The sequence below is a fragment of the Poecilia formosa genome, unplaced genomic scaffold (genome assembly GCF_000485575.1).
Source record: "Poecilia formosa unplaced genomic scaffold, Poecilia_formosa-5.1.2 Scaffold77, whole genome shotgun sequence".
NCBI classification, from domain to species: Eukaryota; Metazoa; Chordata; class Actinopteri; order Cyprinodontiformes; family Poeciliidae; genus Poecilia; species Poecilia formosa.
Window position 1 is genome coordinate 167,527 of NW_006800016.1, and position 21,384 is coordinate 188,910.

The 21,384-nt window shown below is 40.9% G+C and overlaps 1 protein-coding gene across 1 annotated transcript; it reads right to left on the reverse strand.

Annotated features, from left to right (window-relative positions):
• Window positions 1-10,075: 10,075 nt before the first annotated feature.
• Window positions 10,076-15,598, reverse strand: LOC103140769 (uncharacterized). The gene is made up of 6 exons (XM_007556047.2): window positions 15,370-15,598; window positions 13,106-13,440; window positions 12,932-13,007; window positions 12,575-12,653; window positions 11,192-11,375; window positions 10,076-11,078 (listed from the first exon to the last, which is right to left on the reverse strand). Exons 1-6 carry the CDS (start codon window positions 15,413-15,415, stop codon window positions 10,473-10,475), a joined length of 1,326 nt encoding a protein of 441 aa, XP_007556109.1. The 5' UTR covers window positions 15,416-15,598; the 3' UTR covers window positions 10,076-10,472.
• Between the last annotated feature and the right edge of the window lie 5,786 nt (window positions 15,599-21,384).

Genomic DNA, 21,384 nt, shown 5'->3' on the forward strand with positions numbered 1-21,384 from the left:
TTATGCATTAATTAAACACTAAAACATCAAATGAAAATAATTTTATCAGGTTTAATCAGAGCTTTGGTTAAACCTAATTGTATAAGTATTGGTCAAAGCTCGTCCTCTCTCGCACCTTGTCTCACTGGTATACTTTGAGTGAGCTCAAATGTTAGGTGAAAAAATTTAAATAAATGCTATGAAATGACACTGAAGGTTTTTCTGTTTTCGGAGGGTTTTTTTTGTTGTTGTTGTTGTTGTTATTGCTGTGCATCCTATTAGATAAGTTAGATTGAGTCTTATTAGTCTAAAACTAGGCATTTCCATAGTTGCAAGTGCAGTTGGTCTCAGGTTAAATATTGCCTGACTGGTGCACCGAGCAAACTGGTTTGAAAAACATGGGATTATCATGTGATCTCCCTTCACTGAGGACCCACCCCTTCCTTTTGGCTTTCTTTGCGTGATGTGGGTCAGCTCTCTGCACTTGTAGTAGCGTGAGTATGAATCAGTGGTGGTAAGCCTGGGGCTACACCCATCTACCCCCTCCTCCAACAACGGGCCGTGTCCACTTAGTGCAGTGTGTGGCAGTCTGGACAAAACTGCACAGAGACACACACCATATTCAAGTTTGGCCTTGTTTTAGTTGTTGAGATGACAAATGTCTGTTTACCCTGTAAAACTCCATGATCCTTACACACTTCTCTAAATGCTCCTTCATTGGGGAAACACCCTCCCGAGTTCACCGCATACCTGCTTACCTGCCTCGCCCATGCATCCACAAATAAACAACTAGACTGTAGCATATTCTAAATTTAGCCATGCTTCCATATGGATCACACTTATCTACACAAGATCTCAGTTTTAACAGTGATTATCAAATAACACCAACACCATAAAGCACAAATCTGGGGAGGATTACTAAACAAATCTGGAAGCACTGTCTTAAAAGGCAGTGGGGTCTCCATTAATTGGGAATGCGAGAAGCTTGGAGCAATCAGGGCCATCCTTAAATCTGGTTGCTTGTTAAAACTGAGTAGTTATGGGAGAAGGGTCTTGGTAAGAGAGGGGAACAAGAATCTGTTGATCCCTGAGCTCCACCATTCACTTGCGGAAGTACTAGAAACTTCTATAATTTCAGTCAGTGCTATTGTTCTCCACTAATCAGCCTTTCAATGTAGAGACGGGCAGAAACGTGCCATAGAGAAGGGTAGACTAGAAGAAACAAAAAGCTGCATCATACCAAAATGTGAAAAAAAAATGAAAAGCTGTAAATAGTTCTTTGGTGCATTGTACATAAAACGGACAGTGCAATAACTTGGAGGAGCCTTTTCTTTAGGGTAATAAAAAAAATAACCTTTCAGAAAATCATATTCTTTCAGTAGCTGTTTGTCTACCGGTTTACCTTCAACCTATTAAAACAACCACATACTTTGCAGAGCAATATTGTGATCAGTTGTAATCAAATGATTAGGGAGTGAGTAAATACGGTAAACCGACTCCTTCACCGCCACCCGTGATCAACCTGAGCCGTTCTGTGGCTCATCACATGTGCTGAACCCCCTTAAGCCCCCGACTCTCCTGCCAACTCTATTATGTAATGACCCCTCAGCACATAATATGACAATAGCACAGATATTTCTGTGCAACAGGAAAACAAAAACACACAGGCTCCTTTCCAAACTGGCAAGCACAGCGAAACAAATGAACTGCAGTATTATGCAGTTATGTGATGAGGGCGGCGTAAATACATCCCATGTTTGTCGCTGGATAACACAGCAGTGGTTTTCACATTTTTTGTGCGTCATTAATTATGAGACGGTAAATTATTTTATTGTAATTACCTGTTGAGCTTCCTTCCCTGTGAATGAATTTCTATATGCATATTAAAGAGCAGAAGTTCTTTGTAATTATTACAATTAAAACACTTAGAATAAAAAAATACACCTAACCAAGTGTTACAGTTGTTGTTCTTCACAAACTAATTACAGTAAAAAAAGAAAAAAAAAAGAAAAAAGAAACGGAACAAATATCACAAAAAGAGACATCTACTACATGTAGACGGAGAGGCTTTCTGAAAAAGGACAAAAAACTGAACAAAGTGGAATATTTTATAAGCTGATTCAATGTTTCAGTGTCACCAGAAGTGCACTGCTCTCTCAGGAGTTTGAGAGAGGGTTTTTGCAGACTGACATTCTGAGTTCAAACACCTCGCAAAAGATTTGATGGAAAATGATAGGGAGAAGAGACAAAGGAAACATTCAAAGTTTCCAAACCAGCTGGCCACATCCCTTTTCTCACATCGCCACTGTCGCAATAAAACAGGGGAATAAAATGTTTACTTTCAGGGCTCAGATGGGTCAATAGTTTTCTCAGAACCAACTTCAATTTCTGCTCTGGTCTTCCCTCATTTCTGTCAGCCTCAAGCTCAAACTGCGGTTCTTTCTCCCCAGGCTCGGTGAGGCTGCTTTTATGGGACGGTTTTATTAGAACAGTTGTGTTTATTAGATTGCTTTGGTGATTGCTCGCTTGGATCATTTCGGAACAATCCTGGATGCAAATGTAAACAAAACACTTAAAGAAAGTCAGTGAGTGCTTAGGAGGCGTGGAGAGAAAAAAATACATAAACCTCGCAAACAACGGTTGGACAACTTGTGTCTTGTTCAACTTAATGTTCAACTTAAATCAACTTAATGAACTTTAATTTCTGAGTTAAAACCGAAACAATTTTCTTGTTGACTTGAATCACATTTTCAAGGCAGCACCACCTTCAAATGTTTTACAGTGTAACATGTCAGAGTCAAAACAACCTTGATTCATTGGGGACTCAAAGAACCGTTTGGATCAGAGATTGTTTCAGCTGATCTGAAAAGTCCATCAAGGATATCGTTGGAAAAGAGTAGATCTTGTGGTTCAAAGGTCAGATCTGATGACCTGGGTTTATAACCATAATACTCATCTGTTCTTATATCTAGTCCAATGTGTGTGTGTGAGACTTTGTTGAGAATGTTTCTCATCTGGTATAAAGGTTTTCAGAATAATTCCTTCATACTGGCCCAGTTTTACTCCATTAGAAGTGACAGGGGTTGTAAATCAGCTCGGATGATTCAGTCGCAGGGGACTTTGCTGTCTGAACTCCACACCTTGGCTGGAGCGTTTCCACCCAAATCATTCACTAACACGGTCTAGCTTTTATTGAAATCGTTCCTAACGCTATTTACATGCACCTTGTGCATTTTATGACATCAGTGCGTCCGGCTTGCTCCCCTGTCGTGCGACGCAGCGTCATCAACCATGAGCACGAAAACATCCCGTCCTCAAGAAACCGATGAGGATGTTGTTGCCTTTTAGCTCTTCCTTGTCCCAAATATCGCACACAATGTCAACACGTGAGTCCTTGAAAGTGAGGCCCCAACGTCGCCGTCTTTACCAAATAGGTGGCGTCACGGTGATGGAGGGCTACAGATGGTGGGTGAAAGCGCTCCCTTCAACACGGTGAGCTCTGTCAGCGACGGGGTCTCCGGAAGGGCAGAAATGACTTGGAGGTGGCCTCTGATTTCCATTTCAGGGTTCGCCACTGTGCACTTTAAATGTGCGTCGAGGCTGTTTTGTGACAAGTCTGGACCAAAACTCCCCTGTGGGCTTAGGGTGAGTAAGAGCTTGTGTGTGTGTGTTTTCCTGCAAAATCACTGTGTGCCTTTAGCTCAGAGGGTTTTATCAGAGCACAGTGACTGACTTATGAAGGGAGGGGAGTTTGGGATAAATGATTAAGCACCTTATTGTGTCATTAAACATCCTCACGTTCGCAGCAAGCGCGGCCGCAGACACCCTCAACTTGTTCACCTCAACAACGGGACGCAGACCCACAAATAAAACCTCCTCAACAGCGGATAAGAGATGCAGTAAGTTCATTATGTGAAATCCTATTGATGCCCGAACACACATGCTCAAATAATCCCACACATGCTTGTTGGATACTCAAAGAAGTGAAAACTACTAAGAGCATTAATGGTGTTTAACCAGTTCCTGTTTAGTCTTGTTGCTTACTCATACAAAGGAATTTTAAAAAAAAAAATGGAAAAATTAATACAACGCAGCTTGCTCAAGGTGAGTTAGTTTTCATTTTAAGCTTCAAAAAACACAACAAAAAGCTGTTGTTGTTTTAATTAAGCTGCAGCAACGTCAGTGTCCTTGACTGACCCCCAGCACATCCCCGTCTTCTTGCCCCCTGGTTTCCATGCTTCGGAGAAGAAAAAGGGGGTGTGTTGCTTGTGTTGGGGAGAAGCAGGGCAATTGCTCCTCTGCTAAAAACTGCATGGATACAAGGGGGGGCTGAGAGAGAGGGAGAGGAGGCGCGGCACAGTGAGTGTGTCAGAGACAGGCCCATCGTGAAATTAGCCAGTCACTGTGTCAGGAAGCAGTGCACGCCTGAGCCGAGTGTGATGCGTGGTGCTTGTATGTTTACGTGCATGAATGTCGTGTATGCCCTACTGCTGGTTTCATCCTGCTTGACCTAAGAGCCAAACCTCCTAAAATCAACCATGCAACACTCCAGCATAAAGAGGAAATTACAATGTTTCACTGTTTTTTTAATGGCTTTTATGAGATAAATCATAATTTTTCCAAATGTTTCTTCATATTTTACTGAATGTTAATTATATATCATTGAAATAATGAACATGTAAGGCGTTCTGAAAATGTCAAGTTCAAAATTTCTCCAGTCATTATAGATTCTCTGAATTAGTCCACATTTAGAAGCATTTTAGGAGCAACATGTCACATAAAAACCTTTTTACAAATTATATCATTTGTGTAAATCTATTTACTGATGAAAATTTCTCATTGTAATTATTTTTCCCAACAAAATTGCCTGTGTAGCAATTGTGTACTAAAATCAAAGGTATTAGTGGTCAAACACTAACTTTTCTTCTTATGTTGGCTGCTACTTTTTATTTGTCTGCTTGTGGCAGTTTCTCCAAGTCTGTCAGGTCACACCTTTTCTGTCAGACTCTCATTTTACCATTTGCAACATTTAATTTCTTTTGGTGACTAAAATGTGAAGTCAATTGTTGTGTATGATTTACCTTGATGTGAAGCTGATAAATAATTATCCTTTCTAGCTGAGGCTTTAAAAACTGATCTGTATTTGGATCCTGACTTCCTGATTTCACCCACCTTTACAGAAACTCTGGTTCCACTTAAAAAAAATGAATCCTTGCCCATGATTCTGTTTCCACCATATTTCTCTTTGGGTTCAATGTTCTTTTGTCGATGTGTTGGATTTGCGATAAACTTATCTTTTGGGAGTTGCGTCCCAAAGTTCAAGGTGGATTCGTCAGACCATAGCAGTTTCTTTATTTAGTGATTTAGTGACACATCCAGCAGCTCCAGTGCTAGCCAGAATTTTCTGCAGCTTCTTCAGAGATTATTTCAGTGTCTTAGCAGACTCTCTGATCAGTTCCCATCTCATATTTTCATTGATTTTTAAAGAAATTTCTTATCAGCTTTACCTTTATTGTTAACTTTATAAATTTTATATTTCTTCGTAGCCTTTTTGAGAACTATGGCTTTAGCTAAATTATGTAAATGAGCAAAAGTCAACAAAACCCTTTTAGTACAACTGAACCTCCTCTCAGGTTAATCATATCGAATATAATTAATAAGAAATGTGAACTCATGTAATATATTTTCACATGAATACTTGATAAAATGTGGAAAAGTACATTTTTTTATACTCAAAAAACTTGTGCAAATTTTGATAATGACTGTAAGTAATATATCAGATCTACTTTTGACTCCCAACCCCTTAAATATTCAGATCAAGTGAATCTACCCCCCCCCCTTTTCATTCATGACACCACAGGATGCACTTGAGACCCCCCCCACCCCCAATGCCAGACTCTTCTTCTATTTCTAGGAGGTTATTACTAATTAGGATTTCCTAACCTAAATGTGCACACAAATACACGGCAGTAATGTTCGGGCTCTGCAGTAGCAGCTGGTTGGAGGATCAGCCAGCCCCCTACTACTTTCAGTCAGATTAGAGTCAGTAGTCTCGCACCATACACCCTCCTTCCTTCTCTTCCCTGCAACCCCCCACCCCGCAAGCTCACACGCACTTCAAAATGTACAGTCTCTAAATCTGCACCCCACTGAGTCACATCTGTTTAGTGAGAGCTGCCTTTCAAAACACGTCAAGTCCGACTCATATCACGGCATCGTCATGAACGAAGTCAAACAGCAAATAAAGAAAGAAAATATAACTTTTGTTCTGTCATAGAAAACACAGGGGGGGGAAAAAAAATAAAAAATCCAGAATGCATCTTCACTTTCAAAAATGTGTCATTTATTAAAAGATTTCTGTCTTGTGTCATTGCTGGGGGAAAAAAAAAAAGTAGTCAGGAGGATAAAATCAGAAAAAGATGAAGTGAAAGAAAGAAATAGGTTCGTTTGAGAGAAAGGTACTAACAGGATTGAGGGGGATGTAGCAGAGATGGCAAGGGCAGAGCAGTGCAGCCGAATGGGGGAAGGGACGCGTTTACAGTCAGTTAGCGTGTAATGAGAGAAAGGCAGCTAAAATAAACAAAACATTGTTATTCCTGACCAATCAGCAGTGGATGCAACAGTAAAAAAAAAAATACATACACCCAAGAAAGCCAAAAAAAAAAAAAAAAGCAGGTTAACAAATAAGTGCAATTGGTTTCTCTGTCATACTTCAACAGTAAACAAGAGTGAGGTGGAAGACAACCCCCCCGCCTGTAGGCTCTGATCCAGAGTCTGGATCTGTGACGGAGGGTTTGTGTGCTCGATGCTCCAAAAACATGGGCGGTAACATGATGGCAGCCGGGGGGAGTCTGTGTTTACACGTGGGTGTTTTTAGAGGCGTCACCTCCCTCGGTACAAAATTAGTGAATTAATTACTAAAACAAAAATTACAAATAATTTCAATATTTATATGTTGACTCAATCACAATGATATAGCTTAATATTTATATGAATGTTAGCTTTTTTTTTTTTTAATAAATAAGGGGGTCCTATGAAGCATCTAGTACAAATAAAGATTTTTCTAACTAATTTATATATTTTTTTATCTTTTAGGAGCATCAGCAGTTCAATTAGCTCCGCCGCTAATGAGAGTCCAAAAACAGTGTTAAATAAAGATTACGCTCAATCATACACAACAAAAATTATAGCCACTGCTGACAGTGTGCATATTCGGTCTGTGGAAGCCTTAAAACCAGATTTCTTCAATCACAAATTAGTACTAAAATACAACAACAAAAAGAAGTGGCTATCTGATTTCAAGATAAAATACAAACTAAAAAAAGGGAAATACAACTCCTTTTTTTTTGTGGAACCCTTGCCAGAAACTATTTTTTTTTATTTATAAAAACAAAACCAATGGCAAAAAGAAATTCAAAAAGTTTTCCAAACACCAATATGTGAAAGCATCTTTGCGACACCATTGCCCATAAATGGCAGGGATGAGCGTTTTTAACAGAAAATGAAATATTATATAATTTCTTAAAAATCCTCATCCAAATAATAAAACAAAGGTGTTAATTTTCTATGTTTTTGTCCATTGCCATTTGTGAAAAATGTTAGCCTACAGCTAAGACAGCGCCTCCTACAGTCACGGTGATGGATAGTCACAGAATTGCGTACCTTACTAGAAATATTTTTGTTCTTGAAGACAATAAAAGAAATCAAATAAACACTTGTTTTTGTTTTTACACTACTGGTTTCTCACCAAATTACCTGAACACATCCACACACCATATCAGCTCAAGATGTGGGCAGTGAGGACAAGCAGATATCAGGATATCGGATCTGGACGCTGTTGGTTTGGATGCATTGGTGCATTTTTAAAAAGTACAGACTACATGTTGGCTGTCCTTGATTGAATGTGTTATTGGTTTTGTGAAATGCAAACAATCAAAATGCACTGAAAGCACCGAGATCTTTTTCAAACACATTGGCAAAAAGGCACAGTAGTCCATCAGTCCAGTCGAAATATTTTATCTGCCTCCTTTTTTCTCCTCGTGATAGTAGTAAAAAACACATGACATGTCAAAAGTATCGAAAACCCTCGAAAAGGAAACTGTGGGCCAAACTGTGCGAAAGCACAGCAGGCGATAATCAGCTGCCCAATAAATAAATACAAACAATAATAAATAGCTGCAGTGTCTGATTGAAATGTGAATAAATTAACAGCAGAACTAGAGTCTTATGTCTGAGTGGTTGCTGATTTTCCTGTTTGATTTTCTCAGGCTGGTCATTAAAAAAAAAAAGAAGAAGAAAGAAGAAAAAAAGTCTTTCTTGACCCTGATCGCCAGTCGGTTTGCAGACAGACTCCGGGCGGCGGCGCCTGATTCACAGCAAGACGGGTCGTTGCTACGGCGTCGCTCCTCTGGATGTGCAGAGTTCAAACATTTTGGAATACATTCGTGGGATGTTAGATGTTTGTTTTCCGCCATCTTCGCCGACTCCAACACACCACATATACAGCATATTAATTAGTCAGTTCTGTATTTTTCACCGTAAAAGCCACAGCACTTGGCCTTACTCACGTCACTCTTATTTTTCTCCTGTCCTATCTACAGTTAGTTGTAAAAATCAAACAGGGCTTCCTGTCATAACACAATTAGCTCACTCTGTTAAATGCTCTGATTGGAATCATAGCATTCTAGGGTTTTATTTTAAATACTGACATCAGACTCCAAAGTTTGTAAAGTTTCAAGTTTAAGTTAAAGTTGTGCGAAAACAGCTATCTCTGAATATATTGATTGCTTTCATGCTATGAAGTTATTCTCTTAATTGCTTCCTGAAACTCGTTCCAGTCTCCGTCGACAGTCTTCACGCCTGTATTCCTGATCTTTAGGTGTATTCTAGTTTTTTAATTATAACCTCTTTTAGTGCATGTTTGGATTAATATGAAATTAAGAATATTATTTTATCAATAGTTTTTTCCCCATATATATCTGAAACACATTATATTCCATGTTGTGTGTATATATATATATTAAAAAAAACAGTTAAAAGGGATAGTTTGGATATTTTTAAGTGAGCTTCTGTTAAACGTTATCTTACTATCGGTGGATAACTCTCATTAAATCTTGATCTAGTATAAATTTGGGATAGTTGGGCCTGGACTTCTACAGTTGTAAAACAAGTCCAGTCTCAAAAACACCATAGCCGGGTATTTACACGCCATTTTGTGAGCCTTTTGTCATTTGGATTTGTTGGTTATTTACACAAAATCTAATGATTACTCATAGAGGCGATGGAGGTGGGAGGCGCTCCGCCGCCAGTGATCTTCCTGTCTGAAACTCCATGTGGGAATTGAACAAGGGAAGCAGTTTTCCTACTAAAATAGGCGTAAAAGTATACTGCCATTCACTTAAACCTTTTTCATACCACATAGTTACTCCAATCAGGAACACTTTACACCAGAGGTGTCAAACTCACTTTCCTTTTGGGCCACATCAAAAATCTGAATGTTCTTAAAGGGCCGGTGGTGCAGGAATGTATTGATAAAACCAATTCAACTGTTAAAATATCGATAAATAGCTGTTTGTTCCAGCATTCAGCAAGTGTTTCTTAAAATTACACAACATTGAACATCTTTCCACACTGGTCAGTCCATCCAGGATTTCTTGGATGCCTTTGTGTTCTTTTTGCAATCAAAATCATTTTGTGGAGCTAATTTTAAAAATATTTGCAAGGAATTTTTGTGATTTTTGTGCTAATGTATGATGTTAGATGTGACTTTTTATTAATTGTCGTATTGACCATAACTTGACAACAAGGAAGGTTAAACTCAATGTTTTGGGCCAATTTTGAGAAAAAACAAAACAAAAAAACAGTAAAAATCAGAGTAAAATGTGGAAATCTGTGTATTTTGTGTGAATTTTAAGTGAGTTTTGCAGATTTGTTGAAAAACTGGAGAGACTTATTGATGTAAATTGGAGTCTAGGGGGCCACATAAAAAGCTACGGTGGGCCACATTTGGCCCCTGGGCCTCGAGTTTGACACGTGCGTCACACGTTGTGTTGTCAGTATGCGTTTCACAAAGGAAGACCATGTGTGACACGCTGCCTCCAAGTTCCAATTGTTATGTAAATTATCACAATTTTCTGGGTAAATAACCACAAAAACAGTTTAAATATTGATTAGGTAGTGCTGCAATAAACCACTGTGACATCAGCACGAGTCTGCTTTTAGACCAACTATTTAGATTTAAACTAAACGAAACCCAGATAAGACATGTAGTGCTTATAATGCTTGATCAGAACTTCACTTCAAAAATTTCCCCGTCCCTTCAAATTTAGCCACAGCAATTTATCGCATATATCCGCCTCCACTGACTGCTATTCTCCTGTTGAGACGCATTCATAAACGACGCTTTCATCCCTTTCTTTGTGTTGCAGCAGCAGCTTCATGCCTCAGGTGGTTCAAGGAGAGCGAGGCTGCTGGCTCTTTGCTCTCTCTGCGTGTCAGGTCTCCACGGTGGAGGGGCATACCCGAGCCAGAGGCTTCAGCGGGACAAGCGCGGGCTGGTTTTGACCTTGACATGTCCCAGTGCTCTCCGTCTCACCTTGTTGTCCGGCAGCAACGGGCTGGCTTTGGCACTGTGTCGGTTTCTTCTGATTTTTCGGGTTCTTGGAGGGGGTGGTGGATGAGATGGAGCAGTCTTGCATAGCTGGACTGCCCCTGCTCCCTGCTGCGAGAACCATTTCGCCGACACCTTCCGTCTTTATGGCCTCGTGCGAGATGCACGTTTTTCGGGGGGACGGGATGGGAGCGACGTGCACCCACGTCAGCCTCGGCTCGGAGTTCTGGGCCGCCTTGTACTTGGAGCGCTCGTCCAGCTCCTCGCCCTCGCTGTCATTTCCCTTTGCGCCGCTGTTTAGCTGGCTGCTGCAGACCACATATGGCAAACTCGGGTTTGCGTCAGAAGCCAGCAGTGGAGACAGAGCAGACTGATCCCTTTCGTCTTGAGTGTGCTTCTTCCTCCTCTCCTCTCCACCGGTACGACGGCACTTGATAGGTACAGGGGAGGGCGTGGGGGAGTCGGTGTCTGTCCAGCTGAGTCTGCGCTTCTGGAAAATGAGCAGGAGAGCAAGCAAATGAATATTAACTCTCAGCGGCGCGGCCGCCGGAGGGGGAAGGGCTTATTTGCGCAAGCAGGCTGATGAAATGCACGCATTCTCACCTTGACGGGGATATGCAGCTGATCCCGATGTTTGTGCGGCGGAGTGGAGCTGGAGGTGTCCTGGAGGGAGTGAGTAGGGGAAGTGGAGAAGCTGGAGGACGAAGACACAGGCCGAGCGGAGATGTGGGGAAACCAGAGCTTTAGCATCACCTCCACCTGGAGCAAAGTGTTCAGGTACTTCTCCCTAAAATACAGAGAGATAAAAAAAAAGTCAGAAAATGTTGGAAAAATCATCACCAAGCATCTAGTGTTGCCCGGTACTCCCTATGGATGCTGTGAATCTACTTCTAGGAGCGCTCGGTTAAACATGCAGCAGGCAGAGAGTTGAAACTGAAAACCACCTCGGAGAGCTTCTGAACGGTTTGATAATCCTGACATTTATGGAACTAGATGTCAGATAAAGGGCTCTGCACAGAAAAAACATTAATGTCCCTTAAATTTTACACATTTTATCACATTACAATTAAAAGCTTCAATGCTTTACTCCACAGGGACTTTAAGACATGCACCAACACAAAGTAGTGCAGAACTGTAAATTTCCAGGAAAGGGACAGATGGTTTACTGAATTTTGCTACAAATAAAAATCCGGCATGCATCTGTATTTGGCCTCTCTGGATGACTCACAGTTTGCTCAGATAGATACTGAAGGTTTTGCGAGTTCTGCTTTGCAAAACAGCTCCTGGCCAGTCAGATGGGAAGGAACACGTCTTTGACAGCAATCATCAAGTACTGCCACAGATTACAAACTCTATTTATGTCTGACTAGGCCATTTCTAAGAAACCGATGAATCTAAACCGCTCCATTGTGATTCTGGATGTACGTTGCTCCAATAGAAAGTTCAGTTCTCATCTCATCTGACCAAATTATCTTTTTTTAACAAGTTTGCTATGTCTTCTTCACAATGTGTGGCAAAGTGAAAACAGGAATGGTTTTCTTTGTGCCACTTTTCCGTGAAGCCCACGTTTATTCAATCCAAAACTAATAATTTTTCTGCCAGTAGATTCTTCCACCTGAGCAGTGGATCTCTGCTGCTCCTCCAACTTGATTTGCTCTTTTTTCATTATTATTATATCCAACAAACCTCTGAGATCTTCACAGAACAGCTGGATTTACACCGAAATTGTATTACACATAGATTGACTATTTATTTACAAGACTATTTATGAAGACAATTTGATGCTCTGGGGCAAGTATAAATAAAAACTAAGCATAATTGTCCTTCCACTTTATGGAGTAATGACTCGATTCATGCTAATCTTTCTCAAAGTTCTTATAAATAAATCAAACTTTGTGGTTTTAAGGTGACAAAATGTGAGTATTTTTGCAAAGCCCTCTATAAATAGCGTGTGTGAACAGGAAGGCAATGTGGATGACTCCTTACCCACAGTCTGGTCTCTGCAAAACCCCGACAATCCTCTGGATGCGATCCATGGCGACGCTCTGCTGGAAACTGCTTAAACCTGTCAATCAAATACATAATCCACCTGTCATGATTTACAGTGAGCGGACACATGAGAACACACACAGCCTCCACCTCAGGCACCACTTTCACTCAAACACCCGCAGAGGTCATATGTAAGGAGCGAGGCTGTCGTGTCGTGCTAGTTGCACATCGTGCCGTATCAATGCACGCTCGAGTACAGAGGAAAACACCTCAGTCTCAGGTAGAGAAGTCCTCACAGCCTGTATGTACCTACACCAGGCTTGCAGGAGGAGGCAGTGACTTAGGAATGCTTACCGTGATCGAATCGGCCGCTCTTCAGCCCATTCAGCAACTCGAGAAGCGGCCTGACAAAACCCTGCAGCTCAGCACACTGGCAGAGAATAAGACAGAGCAGACAGATTACAGTCTCCGAAGAATCCCCCCCCTGTACAAACACTGCCATGTCATGCCTCTCCTCTCCTCCTTTACCTTCTGAGCAAACAGCAGATCTCCCTCTGATTTGGGTCTCTGGCTCGCCACATCTGCGTCGAGCATGCCGAAGTTTGTCCCCTTGCCGTCATTCTGCGACCTGTACGCCTCTTCCTTGCCCGAGAAGCCGCCGTACGCCCATTGCGACCTGGGGCTCCTCGATCCCAGCTCCTTTTTGGATGCCACTTCGCCGATGGTGACGGAGGAAGAGCTGTCCGTCAAAAAGACGTCAGTGTCGTCCTCCGTCTGTTCCGAGTCGCTGAGCACGAGGCTGTCGCTGGAACTCAGGGAATCAAAGGAGGGCTGGGTGGAAGTGCTTCCTTGAGACTGCATCACTTTGGGGAAACAGTAGCAAAGGATTTGGATTACTACAAGTCAGATTTAGCTTTTAGGAGAAACAAAACAAAACAACACGCTGAGTGGAATGCAGAGTAAATTCATAGAACAAACATGTTTTCTGTTTTGGCGGTGCTCCATTTTCCACATCCCTCTTCCTAAATATACAACTCCCACAACTCAAAATGGTGGGTATACCAGTGTCCTAGTTTAACATGGTGCAGAGTGGGGCTGGGGGTATATGCAGGAGGCACACAATGGTGGTACATGTCTGGCTCCCATTGAGGAGACTGGAGGAGAGTAGGAAATGTGAGGGGGGGGATGGGAGCTCGTGGAGTGGTGAAATCAGAATAGGCACACTCCCACTCCACCACAGCCTCCGGTTGCTCTCCGAAGCCCCTCCTCTCCTCAGTCTCGTGCTTTTCTCTACTCCACACACACCCCCCCCCCTCCCCAGCAGGATTAGAGACACACAAACCACCTTCTTTCCTCTCTGGCTGCGTTTCTGCATGCCGTGCAGCTCTCATCCCATCCTATTCGTTATGCACACAGCCTCTATATTTCCGCTCGCATTTTTCATTCTCTCTGGCTATTGACGTGCCCTTCTCCCACAGTCTGAGCGATCTGCAAGCGTCCTCTGGTCTCTGATCCCACCAGCGTATGTGGGGAAATAGGAATGTACTCGGTAGATAAACACCCCAGCTCTTATCAGAGAGACTGATAGATTTTTGCACCCACAAGGGCTAAGAGAGGAAAGAAACGCTCACAGTTTTGTCTATTTAAGCTACAATGTGAATTTTCAACCAACTGGATATTTTTAGATCAATATTAAATGTTTTGCCTGAAAAAGATAATAATAAAAAGAATTATCCAAATAATGCATCACTTAACAGTGACAGAGTTAGTCCAAGGCAAAGGAAGCTGGTACTTAGGGCCCCTAGAGGCCAAGAGGGGCCCCCAAGAGCAGCTTATTCCACATAAAATATCAATCCCAAAACTTTACATTTTTACTGAGGAGAACTTTTAAATTCACTCTTGATTCATGAATAGAAAAATGAAAAGACAATTTTAAATATGCAAATAATTTGGGATCCACAGCAACTGATGAAAGTAGTGTAAACCTACAGATTAATTAACAATCATATCGATTTTTTAGTAAATTGAAACAGAACTCCACAAAATGTTTACATTTAAAGAATTGACAAAGCAATGAAAGTGCAGAACAAATTGTTGCATTAGTCGTAATAATATGGGAGTAAATATTCAGTTCGGTAGCTATGTTAACAGTCAAATTAGTTTATGAACAGCACAATAAAATGTTAAAAATATGAAACAATTGGCTATTTATGATTTACAAGTCCTGATATAAGCGTAAGCAAACACTGATGAATTATTCCTAGCTTCATAGCTAGTTTAGCAGTCATGAATTTAAAATTACTGCAGCTTCTTAATTTCTCTTGCTTTTTTTGTGCTTCGGTTACATTTTAAGCACACTAAAACTGCGACCTGTAGTCACTAATTTATTTCAGTGATTCATGTAAGTGGAATTAGGATTCTGCTAAGGGTTCTAGAAATAATTTTGTTCCGTGGCGAAGCCTGTGCGGGATGGATGGAGATGGGCTGGGATGGTGCATGCGGGCTCAGGTAGAGAGACAGGTGATGGCTGCCCGTCTATATGTGTGCGCGCGAGTAATCACGCCCACTACAACATACTAACACACAATGGACATCTTATCACAAAGTTGTCAAAAAAGCTGCTATTGCTTTGAAAAATAATACAAGACTAGCGAGAATCGCGTCGGGGATGGGAAAAGTCATTGTTTTAACGGCACAAACAGGATAAAGCTGGGCAGGAAATTCCGTTAGGCTAGTCTGCCAACTTCAGGAAACGCTAACAACAGATGATGAAAAGCGATTTAAATACTCACCGCCAGTAAAGTGAGATAATAATAAGAGCCTCGGTGAACAACACATAAAATATCGCCTCTGGTTTGGGTTCGGTAGATCCGTCAGTACACGGTTAGTGGCTGGAACAGCATCAGCGAGTCCATCCTTTGCACACACACACACACACACACACACGCTCGCACACCGCCCGGTCTGCTCATTGATCTCTGTCTCAACTAGCTGCTTCTCTTGGCAGTTTACAAGCGTCAACGTGTGCGTAGATCCACGTGCCTGCGCTAGTCGCTCTTCCTACTGGCTCACGTACCGATTGGAGGCCCGCGCCATTGGCTGAGCCGCTCAGCCAGTGAAAGGATTACTGGGCGTTGATTGGACGGAGGTTCTGACCCTTATGACGGACACGCCCCACTCATGTGTCTCCGGTGTGTTTGGTGTCTGTGCGCTGCTGCTGTTGCTCTACTACAGCAAACGGTTGTAAACACGCAGCGCCGGAGCAAGAGGAGCGCAATGTGGCCTAAAAGGACTCCGCCCATTACAGCAAAAATACAGAAACACATAGAAAAAACAAGAGGACTTATGCAACTAGGGTCGTAAATCGTCGGTGTAATTTACGAATATATTAACAGTTTTTTTCCCTTCTTCAATCTGTTGGATCTAATTTAAGACAAATTTCACTGAGGAAAAAGAAAACAAGGAACCCACGCTGTCTGGACACATGGAATTTGATTAAGGATTTTTCACCTCTGTGTATGGAAATGGAAAAATATTTGTATTTCAAAACTCCCAAATTATAAAGATTCAATCCATCCATCCATCCATCCATCCATCCATCCATCCATCCATCCATCCATCCATGCTATATAAAAACATTAATCTATTTATATTTTTAGCCAGTAACCAACCAAAAGAGGACCGAAAATTCTAAAAATTCAAACAATTTTGACATTAAAAATAACATCTGAAGCTGGCACAGGTTTCTTTTACAGATTGAGCCTCACGTCAACTCTTAAACATAGTAATTACAGTCATGTGGCAAGAAGAAGAGAGCACAGTCCGTCTCTAGGCAACTTCAATAACACCCATTTTTGATTTCAGGCAGGATTCAATTTTCACTGTCTTGTGTGTGCACACTCAAAACCCCACTCTCTGACAAGTCTTCAAATATTCTTCAAGAGCATTGTAAACAATTATAAGCTGTTCATTTGATTCTGATGGGTTTTACACCTATTATGTTCAATTTTTCTGAAAACAGGACACAATGTTACATTTTCAACCTTTTCTGATCTCTGATAACTGTAATTAGAAATAATCTCCAAACTACTTATGAATACTGTTTTACACAAGTAGTTTTCCTAATGCTTTAGAATTTTTTTTTAATTATTATTATTTAACACCTCACACTTTCTTTTAACATTTTTTTAACCTGAATCTTCTTTTCTGTGTTGTTGCTGTTGATGTATATAGGATCACACATGTATAGTCACTCTTCAAGGTTACCCATGAACAGCCATAGTGTGTCCTCCCCCTTCGCTTTTAGCTCACAACAGGGTGAACTCTGTGACCACCTCTCCATACAGGCATTGCACTTGCATGCATAGCCTGTTTACACACACATATACCCACACACGTCCTCTCCTCAGATTATCTAATGCATTTGTCGTTTCTCACTTCATAATGCCTAACTGATGCATCAGTAGTTTGGCATGCTTTTATCAGGATTTTCCTACGTGCTGCTCCTCATGTTGCAGGAGGATGAGGAGTCCGCCCCTCCCCCTCTATACATACAACTTACACATGAACTCACCGACCGCCACCCTCCCACCCGCCTCTCTCCAGCCATATACATTGCATACATAGCAGGGCGTAGCCTTGTTTGTTTTGCTATGCTTTTCGCTTATCCCAGCTATACACTGCCCAGACTGCCTTCTGTGATCAGGAAAGCAAAACACAGGTTAACCTTTGGCTGCAGAAACCAAAAGAAAGGGATCTTAGATGAATGTATGGAAGAGGCACCGGGTTCAGAGAGCTTACCATCCCCCTCCCGCTGTCAGAATTCCCCTGCAATACATGAACTGCCTGAACCTACTTTGAGTTTATGCTTGCTAAAGACCACCCCCATCATTTCAATCCTTCCACTTCCCTTCCAACTAATTCCCATCCCCCACCTGCTTCCCCTTTTCTCTCTATCATTTTCTCCTTTGAAAAAAATATCCCTGATATTGACAATCTTGAAAATCCAATTGTGTCAAGCCTAAACTTATGGATGAGGCATTTGTCAGCAGGCGGAATCAAAGTAAAGCACATTACGTTACAGTTTTCTGGATGTTCATTTTGGAATTAGAACCAACTCAATTTGATGAGCAAACTGAAAAACACCTGTTTCAATTAAATAAATAGTTCAATCATCTTAGTTCGGTCAAGTTTTTTTCTTAACTAATGTTGACATGATCTCTGTAATAACTTTACCTGGAAGACAGTTACCTAGATGTTACCTTCTTTCTACTGACAGGAACTGAGAGATCAGGTATCGAAGGAATGTGGAAGGTCAAAAGCACAAGTGTGAGTGTTTGAGAGTAGACAACAACAGCAGAAATCTTATCTCCTTCTGGGAAGACGCAAGCACAACATAATGACTAAACTGTAAACGAGGCCCCCTCTTTACCCTCACCGCTCTTTTTTTTTTTTCTGAGTCAGAGGCAAACACGTCCCATTTGAAAGCAGCGTGGAAAAAACCCACTCAGTGCAGCTTTGTTTTCCTCAGTCTGCACCTGCAGACCAGTTTTTTTCTTTCCTCCTTTAAATCTAAGGAGATTTTGTATAAATATTCAATACTGTCAATAACATTTCTCCGTAATACTTTGAAAAAAAAAATTCTTGTTGATTTTTTAACAATTAAAGTTTGGTTTTCATAGTTTTGCATCTCCATCTGCAGTTTCTTGCAAAAATTTCCATGCCTCTTGAAAAATTTACAACCACAAAGTGCATATGGCCACCATTCCACAATGTGTACAGAGAGGCTGAACGCTGCCATTCTTCTGAACATTCCTCTTTGCACAAAAACTCCAGCTCAGGCAGACTACATGAACAGAAACTCAACCTTCAAGTTTTTTTCCTCCACAAATTCTAAACTGGATACAGGTCCAGACTTTGACTGAGCCATTGTAAAACATAGGTTTGTTTTAAACCAGAGGTCTGCAACTCCTTCCCTGCAGTGCCACAGTCTTGCAACCTTTACATGCATCCCTGCTCCAGTGCACCTGAGTCAAAAGGTTAAATTATCTCCTTGGCATGGAAGCAAGTTTTGCAGAAGCCTGTCAATTAGCTATTCATTTGATTCAGGTTTTTAGGTGCAGGAATGCATCCAAAAGGTGCAAATCAGTAGGACTTGAGAACTGCTGATCTCAAGTCCTGCTGATCCAAACCATTCCTTTGAGGCTCTGACTGTATGTTTATTGTTGTCTGTTAGAAGATGAACATGCGCGCCAGTTTAAAGGGTTTTACAGCCTTTTACAGATTTTGAACTCTACCCACATCTCAATCAACTCTGACGAGTTTCTCTGCTGAAGAAAAGTTCCCCACATCTCCATGTTCCCACTATCATGTTTCATGGTGGACATGCTGTGTTTAGAGTGTTTTCTGCCACACAGAGCATCTTGCACAAAGACCAACAAGTTCAATTTTGTTTATTTTGATCAGTGCGCTTTCTCCCACATGTCTGCTGTGTCCACCCCAATTGATGATCTTTGCATTTGCGTTTCCTTTGGTCCAGGTTCTGTGTTCTGTGTTTATGCTAATCTTTTATTTTCAATGAATATTTTATTTTGCTTATTGATGTTTGTTTAGGTTTCAGTTACAGTTCTGGTATTGCCGTATGTATTGGGTTTCCCCCCAAGACTCTGCACATTAAAAGCCAGTCTGCTTCTGTCTTTGGTGGATCCTCTGCTGTCTGGTCATGATATCTGGTTCTCCTGAGCTTCTGTCTCTGTGTTTTTTGTTCTCTGTAATCTCTGGACTTTTCTTTCCATTAAACGCAGCATCATTTAAGTTTTGGTTGGCTTATCTTTCTTGCATTTAAGTCCAATATTGGACCAAAACATGTCACAACATGGTTTATGCCAGTGAATTCTTTGTTGAAATAAAGCTAAACTCCAAGTCATTTTTTTTGTGCCTAAACCACAAACATACACCTGCAGACAAACATGTGTGCAGCAGTGGGAAACGGGGGTTTTCACATGACGAGGAGATGCTCTGCTGCTGAATTTATGAATGGATCCAAAGGACACGCCCCCTGCGGAGACACAACCAACAGCACGCGCACTGGTCTTAACCACGCGCCGTGATGGAACGCTCGGTAACCAATGGGAAGCCGGGGAAGGTTACCGCTGTTGCATAATTTGTCTGGGGCGCATCACGTTTAGGAGGACCGTCACACGGTGGCTGTTTTACAGCACTTGTATTTAATCTATGCTCGACTCCACGGAGTGATGTCATTCGCATCAGAACACACTCGGCTGGATGGCTCCGAAGCGTCAATAGAAAGTCAACCCCTTCTTTTCTTTGGACGAAGAAAAAAGAGGACGAAAAAAAAAAAGCCAAACAAACTATTAGTTAATTCAATTTAATGGGTTTAGTTTAGGAGACTCTGATTCATCCTGCAGTGGAACAACTGGGTTGTTAAATTATTTATGTGAAGCGCTGAAGGTCTAGGATTTGGATATTGGATTACCTCAATATACTATATTATTCGCATTGGGACATATTTCCCCCATCAATTTCTCTGTCACATGTAAAGGGCTCCTCCTAGTGTTCACATTTAATAAGCAATTTGAAGAAAATGTTGACATTTTTAAGCAATTGAGGAAAAAAGCCCCTGTGTGAATCTAAAGCATAACAGAAAAAAAAGAAACATTCTCAAAGCAGGATTATCAAACCCCCCCTAAAATAACACCCAGAGTGATGCAACTGTATGTAATTCTGACGAAATTAAAGCTCAATTTATATTTGACTATATTACTAGCTCTCAATTAATTTTTATTTAAATTTTTCACACTGGCCACTGCCACCATTTATTTATACATTTATGTTTGCAAAGTTTTATAACACAAATTGGCAAAAAAAAAAAAAAAATAAATAAAAAAAAAAAATAAAAAATCACTATGTAATCAAATCCATATGCAGCAGCTGTTATATGACAATAGCAAATCAGACATAAAATATATATTAAAAGAAATAAGCTACGAATTTTTATTATTTAAAGAATGATTTCTTTTTCAGGAATGATACCAACAAACAAAATATATGCAGTGTTGAAAATTGGCCTCTCGTACTGATGAAGGACGGACAGCGGTTGCTGGGGTTTAGATTTCATTAGAGCTCTACCTAGTGGTTTAAATAGTTATCAACTTAGAGTGGATGCAAAGCGTCTGTAAACACCAACAGGGCAATTCAAATACATTAATATTATTTTAAACCATATAATATTTTTTGGGAGTGAATAATACTCTGTTTCGTTTAATAATCTAACCCTGCCGTAAACTTTCCCACAACTTTCCCCAACCCTGACCTCTTCATGTTGCTGTGTTCACCAATCAACCCCTCCCTTCTCAATACCCAGAAAAAAAATGTTTATTTGCATTACAGCAATAAAACCTTTTTATAACTGGTAATCAACTTTTCACATGCTTCCACTGGTATTTTAATAGTTTGTCTTTGATTTTCAAATCTCTATGGTTGAAAGACCTCCTTCCCATCACCCTAATCTCCACAGATTCTTTATCAGATTCAAGTCAAGGCACTGGTTTAGCCACTCCAAAACACTAATTGGCAAAATTAGAAGGTCATCTTAAACTTAATCACTGGTGTAAATAATTTCCATCTTAATTAGCTTTAGATGACAGGTTGTCAATAGTCCTGCAGTGATCACATTTTTAGAGAAGGATAGGAGACCTATAGCATTCAGAAAGTCTGAAGGGACTGTTGGGGTCAAGGTTACAAAACAAAGCAGGAGTCGAAAACTGTAGAACGAGAATAATGAGGAC

What these genes read in the sequence shown, in the direction of transcription:
- LOC103140769 (XM_007556047.2), bottom strand. Translation starts at nt 15,415, where the DNA reads ATGTGTTGTTCACCGAGGCTCTTATTATTATCTCACTTTACTGGCG. An exon ending in TTGCAGAGACCAGACTGTGG is followed by an intron (nt 11,376 to 12,574) that starts GTAAGGAGTCAT and finishes TCTGTATTTTAG; the next exon opens with GGAGAAGTACCTGAACACTT. An exon ending in AGCTGCATATCCCCGTCAAG is followed by an intron (nt 11,079 to 11,191) that starts GTGAGAATGCGT and finishes CTCATTTTCCAG; the next exon opens with AAGCGCAGACTCAGCTGGAC.